Source organism: Diceros bicornis, chromosome 3, assembly GCF_020826845.1.
Source record: "Diceros bicornis minor isolate mBicDic1 chromosome 3, mDicBic1.mat.cur, whole genome shotgun sequence".
NCBI classification, from domain to species: domain Eukaryota; kingdom Metazoa; phylum Chordata; class Mammalia; order Perissodactyla; family Rhinocerotidae; genus Diceros; species Diceros bicornis.
This window is the reverse complement of record NC_080742.1, coordinates 66,108,991-66,124,459: the sequence shown is the minus strand read 5'-3', so window position 1 is coordinate 66,124,459 and position 15,469 is coordinate 66,108,991. Positions and strand designations below refer to the sequence as shown.

Genomic DNA, 15,469 nt, shown 5'->3' with positions numbered 1-15,469 from the left:
CTAAAAAAAAGTACAAAACTTGCATTTTGACCAATTGCAAATTTTTTAAAGAACACTGTTTTGAAATCATATGTCAATTGTAATTTGCAGTATAAACTGATGTGAATCTTACATAATTCATTTATGGGCATGAGTCATGTGATTCAAATAAGGAGATGGAGAAATCTTCAGAAACGGGAGTAACAAGATAAAGAAAATCCTCAGGTTTTAAATTATAGTTGAATTCATTCAACTATCAATCAACTGATATATTAATTAGATAGAAAATATGTTAAAGCACAATAGAGACATCTTTTTTTTTATTTCAAAATAATGTATCCACGATAATACAGGTCCAGTTTAAAAATATTTAAGACTAAGTTTCCACTTTTAAAAAGAGACCAAATCTGTAACTGTAAACTCTAGCACTTAATCATGATGGCCATATAATTCAAAGAAACATTTTACATACAGAAATTCTAAAATATATTGAAACTATTTTCACATTTGCCTACTTTTGTTTTTTTCATTTGCTTTTTCAGTCATACAAGGTACTTTATGGAATGACTGCAGACTAGACAATAGAGGAAAAGTACTATGACTATAAATATGAAAATAAAATTCTGCTATCGATTAATGTTCTCTGTTACAGAGAAACATTATTTTAAAAGTGCTAATATTTTCATTGCAAATAGTAGCGGGATTTATTTAAATATTAGACAAACAACTTGATTGAAAAATTTTGCAAGATGAAACATGAAATATTTTAACAATTCCAGGTCATTAGAAGGCTTTATATGTCAATACACAGATGATACTCTTACATCCTAATATATATGCATAAGTTAACTTAGGGTATATGTAAATAATCAGATTCTGGTTACTATGAAATAGTACAAAGATGTTCTTATATTTGATGTAACAAATGAAAGACGCTCTTTAGACAAGGAAGAGAAAGACAGTTGTTTACTAGAATTCTATTTAAATCCAACAATTTAAAGGTGTGTGTGTGTGTGTCTGTGTATAAATAGCACTAAATGGGGGATTCAAGAGTTTGCTAACATTTTTTTTAAGCCTTTTAAGTAATGACATAAGTAGCAACTAGGTTTCATCTCAAAGGAAAAATCATAGGCAACACTCCCATGCTTTAGGTTTAAAACTTCTCAAAAGCCTAGGTTTGCAAAAGGCTTTCTAAAAATATGCATTTGTTTTTACTATCAATTTGATATTCAACCAGAATAACTGAAAATAACTATTAACCCAAAAGTATACTTTCAAAATTTCTATAAGGAATTACATTAAATCAAACCAAAGTACAACTTTGGGGAGATCAAACTTAGTAGGAGAGGACATAGCAGAAAATTCTCTCTCCCTTTCATCTGCGCCACAGTGTCTATGTCTCAAAAACGATATACGTAGTCTTGTAACTGACTTGTTTCTTTACACTTAAGGATCTTTATAACCTGCCATATTGGTTTAATTTAACATAAAATTGCAATACCAAAATTTGGTCACAGCAGTGGATGTCGAGATGCCCACTACTTTGGAGAGAATAACTTGCATTTAAGATTAACTGTGCTTATAAAATATAACATTGGTTAAGAAACAAACCAAAACAAACAAACATACAACAACTTCTTCCCCCCCAAAAAAGACTTAAAAGCTCTCAAATAACAGAGAAAGCTTTTGAATGAATCAAAATCAGAATACTGGGATTTTAATATAAAAATCTTCTAATTTAAATGCACTTTGTCAAAAGTAGTCCACATTCTTTACAAAATATAGCTATTTTAATAAGGCGTTACATTTTTATCAAAGACTTTATTAACATTTAAATTATGTGTAAGAAAATGCATATTTTAATTTCATAGTTTTTTTAAAAAAGCTGTATTCCTGCAACTAAAGAAAATACATACTTAAGGCATTTTTCTTTTAATTGCTTAAGGGCACACACACAGTTCAGGCTGTCCACCTAAAACTTGGTCCTAAATCTAATTCATTAAGCAGCAATGAATCACTCATCCCAAGAGAACTCCTCAAATACTACATTTTCCTTGAAGCCTTCTGAATATTCCAGCAGACATTAGCTATTCTTTTCTGTGTATTCCTATAGCCTTTTGAGTTTCTCTCTCTTGAACAGGTGGAGAACAGAGCATGGAGACCAACACTGGCTGCCCAACTATTGAGTGAGTTTGTTTCCCAAAGTCTACTTTAAAGTAAAGAATTCTTACTTTGAACCATTAATAGATAAACACCAAAAATAAATTGTCTGGTTTAAATACTCACTGAGAAATAATATATTTGGAGCAAGAGGCTCTTGAGAAGGGTTAAAAGAAATAGAAATACATATAAAAAGGAGGAGACATTTAGAATTTTTTTTTTTTTTGGACAAAATGTCCCTCAGTCATTGTAACCTTTTAAGAAGTTTAAAAGTAGTTAAAATTCACATATTAAACCATGTAGACTTGGTTAGAGAAAAAAAGGCTTTCAGAGATTACTTAAAAATAATGAGTTAACAGTGCAAATACTAGGTTGCTTCATGAGACTCTTACCATGTGCTTTTCTTCCCCCTTAACAGAAAAATTTTTAAACACTCTCCAGTTTTAACACAAACAGAAGATAAATATTTATGAAGGAAAACAAATTCCACAGCATTCCATACAGATTTCCAAACAGTCTGATGATTCACAACAGGCATCCATGATGCCACAATCCATGTCACAAGGGCAGTTACAGTCATCCCCCATTTCATCTCCGCAGCAACAGCAGCAGGCTTCTGAGGTGCAGATGCCACACGAAGCTTGTCCTAGGACAATATTGCAGAGGGTCAGGAATTCACAGAACAAGCAGGCCAGGATACAGTGGACACAGCAATCTTCATTTTCAGTTGAGAGAAGACCACATAGTGAGAAGAAGAAGAAACAGAAAATATATACATCATCAATAAACTAATAAGAATTGATCAAAATAATTAAGTAATCCAGAACCCAATGACACGCAGTCTTAAAAGCCTTTTGTGGGCCAGAAGCTCAAAAAGAAACTTAAACTAAATTCTAGGTGAGAAATCTTTAGAAGTGGATACTGCATTTGAAAAAAAAATGATTGAAGTTGTGTATACACGTGGGTTAGATTATTACTCTCACACACTGTGCAATGGTCTTTGGTTCTAGGTTCCACTTCTCTACTCCCCTTACTCATCTTCCCTATACCCTATTGCTCTCTATTATATAGACTAAAATGAGTCCATGACATTAAAGTCTTTCAGAAGTAGAAATCTGCTTCAACTGCTCCACCTACCTGCTCCAAAATTGGAAAAAAACTATTTTAAATCTGATATATTTGGTATATTCTTGAATAATAGATTCAATAGTTAAATTGGAATCAACATGTTTATTTTCCAATAAAACTGATTCAATTTCATGGTCTCAAATTGTTTTTGATTTCACAGAATTAAAGAAAAACAATGAGACTCTCTGGTTGGGTCCAACCATTGTTTCTGGAATAGTTCTTCTGCCTATTTCTAACAGGAGAGTTGTACCTTAGCAAATATGAATAATGACACAGTAACATTGCTTTCCCACTGCCTGTGTGGCAAAGTACTTTACATTTCCTGAGACGTCTCTAATGATGTTTCTCTAAAAAACAATGTTCACCAAACTTCAAGAACCGATATAAAAACGTGAGAAATCAAACAGATTATAATCTAATAAACTTAGTAAACCATATTCTAAACTTCTTTCTTTAGAATTTTGGGGCAAGTGAGAGGAACAATTGAAGAAAATTTCTATTTCTGGAGGACTTTAACACATGTAATAAAATATTTAAGACCAATGGTATTTGTCCAATTTCAGAAATATTTGTGCATTTTTACCAGGATTATTATTTTTGTTTTCTATTTTGTACAATGCAAGTTTTAATGCAGGGTTCTACTTCCAACAACAGCAACAACACAGAACAATCCCCACCACCATCCCACTGTCACACGCCCTTTGTGTTTCTGTATTTAGCTTTAAAACTGAATGCCTTTGATGGAGTTTCAGCAAATGGTGTGACCATCCCATCATAAACTCCCCAACTCCTTGAACATCCCCGTTTCTAGGTAGTCTCTAACTTTGTAGAAACTCTCTAACTTTGTAAAAGGGGAAAATGTGGAAATACAAGGTCATACTCTACATGCCAGATGGCAAAAAGGAGGGAGGGTCAGAAAAGAACTCAAAAGGGAAACTCCAGAGTTGTTTGTAGAATTACAGGCTAAAAGAACATACCAATCTTTACCTCCATTCTCAGTGCCAAGCCCACTCTCACATACAATGGTCTATGGAGCAATTGGAAAAAGATTATAGAGTTGTTAAGAGTCTGCAGGTTTCTCTCCATCTTCCCCTAATGTTTTTAGTAGTATCCAACCATATCAGGAGAACACTGAAATCAACTATATGAATCCAAGTCTGCAGCCGTGGAAAGTTCTGGGTTTCTAGAGAGTGCTTATGGTTTCCTCCTTCTACATTCTTTCTATAAACTTTTACCCTATTATCTGTCTCATATGTCTCTGTTCAGTTGAACTTTTCCAGAATTACATTATCATCATGATTTTTTAAATGTTTGAAATGTTATAAAGAGCTAGCTTTATTATTATTATTAATACAAAAGTGTTTAACTGACAGAAAGCCAATTTTTTTCAATATACCTTCAAACAAATACATATATTAACTAATTCTAACAACACTTCTGACTTTCACTTTCTATTCCACTGTGGAATGTTTGCATTTCAAGACTGAGAGGGAGAATCTACAAAAACTCACTTGACACTGAAGAAACTTTGAGTATTCTTAAAACCCTGAGAATAGTTATTGAGCATTAGATTCTTTATGTATTAATCATAAAATACATCACACATAGAAGTACATGTAATGGATCTACCAATTTTAAAGTGGAAAGAATGCTTGTCCCACCCAGCCTTAGAAATAGAGGGTTAGAATATCTTTGAAGCCTCCTTTGGTTCCTTCCTAAGTACATCTTCCTCGCCCAAGATGTAATCACTGTCTTGAACATTGAGTGAATCTTTCCCTTGCTTTTCCTTGTATTTTTTACAACAGTGAATGGGTAAACATGCCTACATAATCTATCAGAAAGGAAACAATACCATATGAATTCCTGTGAGTAGCATTTTTTTCTCAACATTATGTGTTTCAGATTTACCCTTGTTGATTCATGTAGCTGTGGTTCACTTATTTTCCAAGTGTATAGTATTCTGTTGATTGGATATATATATAATTTATTTATCCATCCTATTTATGAATATTTTGGTCATTTCCAGTGTTTTTGCTATTATTCCAAACATCACTGTCTAAAACAGTTTTGTGCAAGTCTTCTAGAGCACACATGTTAAATAACTAGCAGTAGAATTGTTGGGTCACAGGATATGCATGTTTAATCTTATTAGGTAATATCAAATTTGTTTCCACAGTGATTGCTCCAAAATTTACTCCCACCATGTATGAGAATGCTCATTGCTCCACATCCTCAGCAATCTTTGAAAATGTCATACTTTCACATACGTTCACTAGTGGAGCGTGAAATGGCATTTCATGGTGGTTTTATTTTGCATTTACTTATTTACTAATAAGTTTGGGCATCTTTTAATGTTTGCTGGCCACTTTTCTCCTCTTTGAAACGGATGTTCAGGGTGTTCATTTTTTTCCCTCACTTTTCTATTGAGTTGCCTCTTTTTTCTTATTGATTTGTAGAAGTTCTTCATATATTCAAGATACCAGTCCTATGTCAAATATGATTGTCTTCTCTCCGTATGTGACTTTTCTTAGTTAAAACAATGAGAGACAGATGAGTTAATTTTTAGATGTTGAGAGTTTGAAGTGATGAAGAGATATCCAAATCAAATCTTGTAGTTAGCTGGAGATGGGGGATTACATGGGTGAGGAAATGAAGCAGCAGACAGACAAGTTTGGCAAATTGATCAGTGAAAAGAAGAGGAGGCATTAACAAGATTTGGTAGCAGAATGAAATAAAAAGTTTTACATTCAAAACAAGGAAGTCTGGCCACGCCTATACACAGAAAAGGAGAAGAAACCAGTAAGTAATCAGGAGGAAGAGACAGAATGTGATTGCTGTGAAATCAATAGCCCTCAGGATGAAGAGGGATGAGAGTGACATTCCAAACTAAACAACTCATTTCTGCTCAGAGGATATACTCATTTGAGAATGAATATCTCATCCAGATCTTAGACAATAGTGACAGTTGTCATACAGAAATTAGAAGCCCTAAACCAAGAACAGAATCTCTCCAAACTCCTGCTTTTAGCCAACAAGATCTATAAATTGTCTGTTAAACTGTCTTTGTATTTTTAGTAAACAAAAAAAAAAGGAAAAAAAAGTTCTTAGCTCTAAATAGATCAAATACTACTTTTCTAGCCTATCTTCTACAATATAATGTGATTTCTATAATAGATATGTGTGGTTGTTTTACACAGAATAGGGAGCCTAGCGTTAACAAAGGAAAAATATTTATTTGTTGTTTTCAGAATTAAGAAATGTGTTATCTTAGGAGAGGATATGTTTTCATCACTTTCTCATTTTTTAAAAAACTATTTATTTAAAAAACTTACTTTGTACTAAATTCTAAGTTCTTTACAAATATTAATTCATTTAATTCTAATTATATTCCTAAGAAGAAGCACTGGTATTATCCCCGTTTTACCAACACAGAGACAGACGTACAGAAAATTTAGGAAATTTGTCCAAGTCCTAGTGGCAGCAAGTAGCTGGCCCGGGGTCAGAACCCATGCATACACCTCCACAGTCCATGCTCTAATCCAGCATGCTATGCTGCCACTCCAGGGATGCATCGCTTCTAACACTTGGTTCATCTTCCTGGGGGGAAGACCAGTTATAAATCCCAAACTTTCTGCTGATTTGTCCTGCTGATCTATCTATTTTTAGCCTTGGTTCACGTTCCTTTTCCTTTCAAAAGATGATTCTGAATTTCAGTTTTAATGAAGAGTCGATAGTAAATGTTAACCTTCAACAAGTAAGAGCAAAGTTTATGAGTCAGAAAACTAATAAACTGCCAGTTACATTGTTGAAATAGACATAAGAGGGTAGGCAGCCAAGACAGGATGATGTCTCAATCAAAGAAACAAATCTATAAATTTAAAACATCAAAATTAAAGTCCATAGTTACATGAACAAGAGCAATGTAGAGATGACATAGGAACTACAGGGGTAAAACATATGGTAATGACAGAGGACTCAAGAGAATAAGCTCTTTATTACGTAAATATTAAAACTTACAAAAAATAGCCATCCTCTTAAAACATAGGTCCTACATAATTTACTAGAAAAGTACTTTGGGCTACTGTGAAAAAAAACAAATCTAAATAACAGGCATCTGAAAAAAACCACAAACCAAAATGCACTTTAGAGATAAAGTGATATTAAACAAGATGCATTTACAGAGACCTCTATCAGAAACCCATTCATTTTCTATACTTTATAAGTAGAGAAATACCAAGATATGACAACAACAAAAAAGAAACAAAAAGAATGGATTTCTAGGGGCCGGACCCACGGCTTAGCGGTTAAATGTGCAAGCTCCACTGCTGGCAGCCCGGGTTCGGATCCTGGGCGCCTACCGACACACTGCTTCTCCGGCCATGCCGAGGCCGCGTCCCACATACGGCAACTAGAAGGATGTGCAGCTATGACATACAACTATCTACTGGGGCTTTGGGGGAAAAATAAATAAATAAATAAATAAAAATTATAAATCTGAGGAGCACATCTTCTATCTTTAAAAAAAAAAAGAATGGATTTCTAAATTCTATCAAATCAATTTAATAATTTGATTTTTATTTCTTGCCAAAAACATTTTTCTTTTCAGTTGTGCTCTAGAAGGAATAGTTTGATTGTGACTTGGGGTAATGAAAAGGTTAAACTAAGAAGAAATAGGTGTTATACTTTGTACCACTGCCACCCCCACCACCCCCAGGGGAATCAAGAATCATAAAAGGCATTAAGATTTGATTTTATTTGAAGCAAAGAGAGGATTCTAATAATTGTAAAACTAAGAGGACTTAAATGGAGAAACAAACTTTAAAAAAGGCGAGTCCTCTGCATCCGTGTAGTTCACTGTCAGAAATGATTCTTTTTCCCCCTGTTCTTGAGGTTTCTAGTTTTTATGGTTTTATTCAGTCATATTTGCAGTTTTTGCCAAAAGTGTTTAACCTTTGAGAAGCCAACTAGGTTCTGGGAAGGATGCCTGTCCCAAACTGGGCCAAGCAGGAATTGCACAACTCAGTGTACTACTGAGAGGAGAACTCAGCACAGGACTGACAGCTACTGTAAATTTAGGAAAACAAAGGAACATACCAGCAGCCAAGTTGCTAAAAAGAAGGCATAAAAGAAATCTTTAGCACAATGTTTGATTAAAAAAAAAAAGTTATGAATTACTGCAGACACAAACACAAACAAAATCTTTGAGTCCTTTGAAAGGTCATCAAGGTTAAACCCTTGCAGCTGGCAGATCTGGAAAGTGTCTAACTTCCCAATACCATGAAGGTAAAAACTGACACCTTCTTCAACAGCCTCCTAGAAGACTGGGGGAAATACTGTCTGTGACTGATCCAAGGGGCTTTGCTCTGTTTAAAGTGAGACTGAAGATTCGTTTTTATAAGAACACGTTAGTTTAATAATGAAATTATCCCAAGTTCATTTACTCAATCACATGTGGCCAAAAATACTAGGAAAATATGAGGAAAGCAGTTTGTTATAGTAAAAAGAACCCTAAAAGCCATCAGACAACTATTGGCACAGTAAACTCAACTGTATTCTAAATAAGCCTCATACGTCTTTAGTTTCCTCTTTTAAAATGTGGTATGACAGGTGCTCCGAATTTCTTGGAACAAAGACACCAAACAGCAGAGTACAGAGAAGGGCAAAGAGCAGTGAATTCTGAGAATAACCCACAACCCATTTCTGAACGAATGCAGATTGATATGTGTTTATCTTGACTAATCTCTAATAACATTTGCTATGACTTAAAATGCTTGAAAATATTTTCTTAATCAGGTCCCCATCACGTAAACTATATACTGTGAAACAGAGGTTCATTATTTTTAACAGGCCAACAGCATGCCAAATCAGAACGTGAGCAGACAGTCATATGCAATTAGTAATTTAAGAAATTGCATTGAGATCAAACCTGACTCGGTAGCTTTACAACCAAAGCTACAGAGAACCCACAGGTGTTCTCATGTCTTTAGCAGCAAAGACGCACATCTGCCAGGTGCGGGTGCCAGGGAACCCACTGTGCAGCAAGCCTCATTGGGTGGAGGCATTCCTCTTCCCAGATTTTGCTTCACTGTGACTGCTGTTTCTCAATACAAAGTCAAAAAGCAGGCTAGAAGTGGGTTTCGGTAATCCTGAATTGCAGCCAGGATGGTTAAGTTAGTATCGGGCCTCTGTGAAAAGCCAGCTGCAAGGGACGAGACACAGACATCTCCAGGGAGTTCTGCTCCTCAAGTGTTCGTGGGGGCAGGAAATATTTACTAATATAGCACGGTAGCTCAGCTCCAAGCAGTTCCATGTCTCCAAGCCAGAGGACGCACAGCCTTCTGGCCTGCAGCCCTAGAATGACCTGCATAAATTGGCCTGAAGTGCGCCTCCTCCACAGAACCCTCTGGCACACTGCTGTCCCCGCGAGGCCACGCATCTTAGCCAGAACATAGTCAACATTTTCCTAGTGGGGAAGAAAGTGAGTTAGGTCAGAAGGTAAAAGAAAGCGAAGAGCTGCATTTTCCACTGCAGCACAAAGATCACACTTAGAGAAACCGAACAACAATCTTTACTATTATCTTTCCTCTCAACAAACTCAAAAGAACCTTGGAAAAAAATAACGCCATTCTCCCACACCCCACGAACGGACTCCTCAATAATTTTCCTACCACGTGTCCAAATTCTGGAATCCATCCTCCTCCTATGGGAGGTGCGTTCGTATTTTAAATTACAGTAAGTGGATAGCACAGATTTTTTGCTTCTCTTATTCGTTTATCCTGCTGCCTCATCTGTGGTTGATTCATTAAATATTCCAAACTCGCAGAGAGATTTGATCCAGTAATTGCTGGTCATGACTTAACTGCAGCGCTGATCCAAACAGTCCTTTCTAAGAGTCACATTTTATAAAGTTTAGGAAGATGACATATGTACCAGACACCTTTTGTTTCCCAGGAGCTTTACACAGAAATCTTAAGAGGAGTAAAAGCTCAGTTAATAGAGGTGTTTATTTAAAATACTTTACGTGTAAAGTTAGTATGTGGGCAGAGAGGAGGGGAAAGAAAAGCTAAAAAATATTGATGGTGTAAATATTTACATTAGTTTACTGAATCTCTACAACAAACTAAGATCACAAATTCGGTAGCTGGTAATAACAGTACTGTCCTCATAGGGTTATGGTGAGGATTAAAAGAGACAATGCATATAAAGTGCTCAATAAAGAATTTATCAGCTAAGTACTTACAAGCATTATTACTGTGATAGCAACCAAGATGATGCACAATATTTACTCTAGAAAGCCTGCACCTCTCTACCTGCGGATCTTTCATTTACTCTGACTACCACAACAAAATAGGGCCATTCTATTTTAACCTAAGGAAGTTGACAAAAGGCTCTGTTCATAGTTCCAATACTTGAAAATACCAAGAAGGCAATAAGAGACAGAGTCCGCAGCAGAGTAGAGCAGAAATCTGCCTGGAAAGAATTACTAAATCTCGTGTTTGGCTACAACAGAAGACTTAAAAATAATGATTTTCCATATTTAAATTATTATCCATTTATTTTCTCAGGAAGCTATAAAGCAAAAACAGAGTAAGACTATACTTGCACCTATTCAAGGCTGACTGTATTCAGTTGGCCAGCTGAAATATCCCTAATCCAAAAAGTTTAATTAACTAACAAGGTTGAATGTAACTTTTGGTTAACAAAATTTACTTTAGATCTTAGGAGCATTTTCCTAGAAAGAACTGATGTCTAACAATCTGCTAAAGTTGGTCACAATACCATCAATGGCGAGGACAAAATGTAAGACAGTAAATCCTCTAGTTTTAATGAAAATATGTATTTGTACAAAAATGATCTAAAAAATCTCTCCCTGAAGCTTAACATAATATTTTTCCCATTTTTATTTTAACAACTGTGTTTATTTCACAATTCATATTTCAGCTTCACCTCATCCATGATTGTTTAAATATTGTACAGGTATATTACAAAAAGAAATCAGCTCTTTTTTTTTAAGCCATATAGTACCCATTTGGGTGATCCTGTAAAATGTGATGATGATGATGATGATAGTAAAATAACACCCTTGATATATCAGATGCTTTTTATTTATCTATATTTATTGAGGTATAATTGATATATAACATTATATTAGTTTCAGGTGTACAACATAATGATTCGCTATTTGTATATACTGTGAAATGAACACCACAATATGTCTAGTTAACATCCGTCACCATACATAGTTACAAAATTTTTTTCTTATGATGAGAACTTTCATGATCTATTCCCTTAGAAACTTTAAAGATGTAATACAGTATTATTAACTATAGTCATCATGCTGTACTTTACATCCCCATGACTTATTTATTATACAACTGGAAATTTGTACTTTTTGACCAGTCTTGCCCACTCCCAACCCCCACCTCTGGCCACCACCAATCTATGAGCTCACAGTTGTTGGGTTTGTTTTTAGATGCCACATGTAAGTGAGATCATACAGTATTTGTCTTTCTTTGTCTGACTTATTTCACTTAGCATAATGCCCTCAAGGTCCATCCACGTTGTCACCAATGGCAAGATTTCTTCCTATTTTTAAGGCTAAATAATATTCAATTGTATATATGTATGTGTGTGTGTGTGTATACATCACATCTTCTTTATCCATTCATCCATCAATGGACACTTAGGTTGTTTCCATATCTTGGTTATTTAAATCATGCTGCAATGAACATGAGGGTGCATATATCTTTTCAAGTTAGTGTTTTCGTTTCCTTCGGATAAATACCCATAAGTGGAATTGCTGGATCTTATGGCAGTTCTATTTTTAATTTTTTGAGGAACCTCCAAACTGTTTTCCACAATAGCTGTACCAATTTACATTCTCACCAACAGGTTTTCTCCACAAGCTTGCCTACACTTGTTATTTTTTGTCTTTTTGATAATAGTCATTTTACCAGGTGTGAGGCGATATCTCACCGTGGTTTTGATTTGCATTTCTCTGATGACGAGTGATTTTGAGAACTCTTTCATGGACCTGTTGGCCAATCCATATGTCTTCTTTGGAAATATATCTATTCAGATTCTATGCCCATTTTTTAATTGGATTGTGTTTTTTTGCTACTGAGTTGTATGAGTTCTTTACATATTTTGGATATTCACCCCTTATCAGATACATGATTACAAATATTTTCTCTCATTCAGTAGGTTGCCTTTTGATTTTACTGGTGGTTTTCTGTGCTGTGCAGAAGCTTTTTAGTTTCATGTAGTCCCACTTGTTTATTTTTGCTTTTGTTGCTTTTGATTTTGGTGTCAAGTCCAAAAAATCATCACCAAGACGGATGAAAAGGAGCTTATTGCCTATGTTTTCTTTAGGAGTTTTATGGTCTCAGGTCTTACATTCAATCTATTTTGAGTTAACTTTTGTGTATGGTGTAAGACACAGGTCCAGTTTCATTCTCTTGCATGTAGCTGTCCAGTTTTCCTAACATCATTTATTGAAGAGACTGTCTTTTCCCCACTGTATATTCTTGGTTCCTTTGTCATAAATTAATTGACCATATACGTGTAGGTTTATTTCTGGGCACTCAATTCTGTTCCATGGATCAATGTGTCTGTTTTTCTGCCAATACCATACTGTTTTGATTACTATAGCTTCATAATGTAGTTTGAAATCAGAGAGTATTATGCCTCCAGCTTTGTTCTTCTTTCTCGTAATTACTTTGGTTATTTGGAGTCTTTTGTGGTTCCATACAGATTTTGGGATTGCATGTTCTATTAGTGTGAAAAATGACAGTGGAATTTTGATAGAAACTGCATTGAATCTGTAGATTGCTTTGGGTACTATGGACATTTTAGCAATATTTTTCTAATCCATGAGCACAGAATATCTTCCCATTTATTTGTGTCATCTTAAATTTCTTTCATCAATGTCTTATAGTTTTTAATGTACAGGTCTTTCACTTCCTTGGTTAAATTTATTCCTAGATATTTTATTCTTTTTGATGCAATTGTAAATAGGATTGTTTTCTTAATTTCTCTTTCTGATAGTTCGTTATTAGTGCATAGAAATGCAACAGATTTTTTAATATTGATTTTGGATGCTGCAACTTGACTAACTTTGTTTAGTAGCTCTAACAGGTTTTTGGAGGAGTCTTTAGAATTTCCTATACATAATATCATGTCATCTGCAAATAGTGACAGTTTTATTTCTCTTTTCAAATTGGATGCCTTCTATTTATTTTTCTTGCCTAATTGCTCTGACTAGGACTTCCAATACTATGTTGAATAAAAGTTGTCAGAGCAGGCATCCTTGTCTCCTTCCTGATCTTAGAGGAAAAGCTTTCAGCTTTTCACCATTGAGTATGATGTTAGCTGTGGGTTTATCATATATGGCCTTTATTATGTAGAGGTATGTTCCCTCTACACACACACTGTTGAGAGTTTTATCATAAATGTTGAATTTTTTCAAACGCTTTTTCTGCATCTATTGAGATGATCATGATTTTTATCCTCCCCTTTCTTAAGGTGGTATATCATATTAATTGATTTGTGGATGTTGAACCATCCCTGCATCCTTGAAATAAATCCCACTTGATCATGGAGTATGATCCTTTAAAAGAATTGTTGATTTTGATTTGCTAATATTTTGTTGAGAATTTTTGCATCTATGTTCATCAGGGATACTGGCCTGTAATTTTCTTTTCTTGTGGCATCCTTGTGTCTGTTTTGGTATCAGGGTGATGCTGGCTTCATAAAATGAGTTTGGAAGTGTTCCCTCCTCTTTGATTTTTTTGGAAGAGTTTGAGAAGGATTGATGTTAATTCTTTGTTAAATGTTTGGTAGAATTCATCAGTGAAGCTTTCTAGTCCTGCTTTTAGTTTGTCGGGAGGTTTTTGGTTACTGATTCAATCTCCTTACTAGTAATTGGTCTGTTCAAATTTGCTATTTCTTCATGATTCAGTCTTCGTAGGTTGTATGTTTCTAGGAATTGATCTATTTCTTCTAGGTTGTCAAGTTTGTTGATGTATAATTGTTCATAGTAGTCTCTTATGATCCTTTGTATTTCTGTGATATCAGCTGTAGTGTCGCCTCTTTCATTTCTGATTTTGAGTCCTCTTGTCTTTTTTTTTTTTTCCTGACGAGTCTAGCTAAAGCTTTGTCAATTTTATTTATCTTTTCAAAGAACCAGCTGTTAGTTTCATTGATGTTTTCTATTGTCTTTTTAGTCCCTATTTCATTAATTTCTGCTTAATCTTTGTTATTTATTTCCTTCTATTAACTTTGGGCTTCATTGTTCTTTTTCTAGTTCCTTGAGGTGTAAAGTTATGTTGTTAAATTTGAGATTTTTCTTCTTTCCTGAGGTAGGCATTTATCACTGTGAACTTCCCTTGTAGAACTGTTTCTGCTGCAATTCATGTTTTACTATGTTGTATTTCCATTTTCATTTGTCTCAAGGTATTTTTTTGATTTCTTCTTTGCCTCATTGGTTGTTCAGTAGCATGTTGTTTAATCTTCACATATTTGTGAATTTTCCCGTTTTTTCTTCTTGTAATTGATTTCTAGTTTCAAACCATTGTGGTTGGAAAAGATGCTTGATATGATTTGAATTTTCTTAAACGTATTAAGACTTGTTTTGGGCCTAACATATGATCTATCCTAGAGAATGTTCCATGTACACTTGAGAAGAATGTGTATTCTGCTGCTTTAGGATGGAATGTTCTGTGCATATCTGTTAAGTTCATCTGGTCTAATGTGTTGTTTCAGGCCCATATTTCCTTATTGATTTTCTATCTGGATGATCTAGCCATTGATGAAAGTGGGGTATTAAAGTCCCCTACTATTATTGTATTGTTGTCTATTTCTCCCTTTACATCTGTTAATATTTGCTTTATATATTTAGGTGCTCCCATGTTGGGTGCATAAATATTTACAATGTTACATCCTCTTGCTGGACTGACCCCTTTATCACTACATATTGACCTTCTTTGTCTCTTAAAAGTTTGTTTTGTCTGATATCAGTATAGCTACTCTAGCCTTCTTTTGTTTTCCCTTTGCATGGAATATCTGTTTCCATCCCTTCAATTTCAGTCTATGTGTGTCCTTACATCTGAAGTAAGTCTATTGTAGGCAGCATATAGGGTCTTATTTTTTAATTCATTCAAGTACTCTGTGTCTTTTAATTGGATAATTTAGTCCATTTACA

The 15,469-nt window shown here is 34.6% G+C and overlaps 1 protein-coding gene across 6 annotated transcripts in view; it reads right to left on the bottom strand.

The window, feature by feature from the left end:
- Positions 1-282: 282 nt before the first annotated feature.
- MDFIC (MyoD family inhibitor domain containing) overlaps positions 283-15,469 on the bottom strand; it is a 92,651-nt gene continuing 77,464 nt past the window's right edge. For all 6 annotated transcript variants that reach the window (XM_058528682.1, XM_058528656.1, XM_058528670.1 and 3 more), the window contains one exon: positions 283-2,854. In XM_058528682.1, coding sequence (XP_058384665.1) covers positions 2,607-2,854 — 248 coding nt within the window. In that variant the 3' untranslated portion in view covers positions 283-2,606. The remainder of the gene's footprint in view (positions 2,855-15,469) is intronic.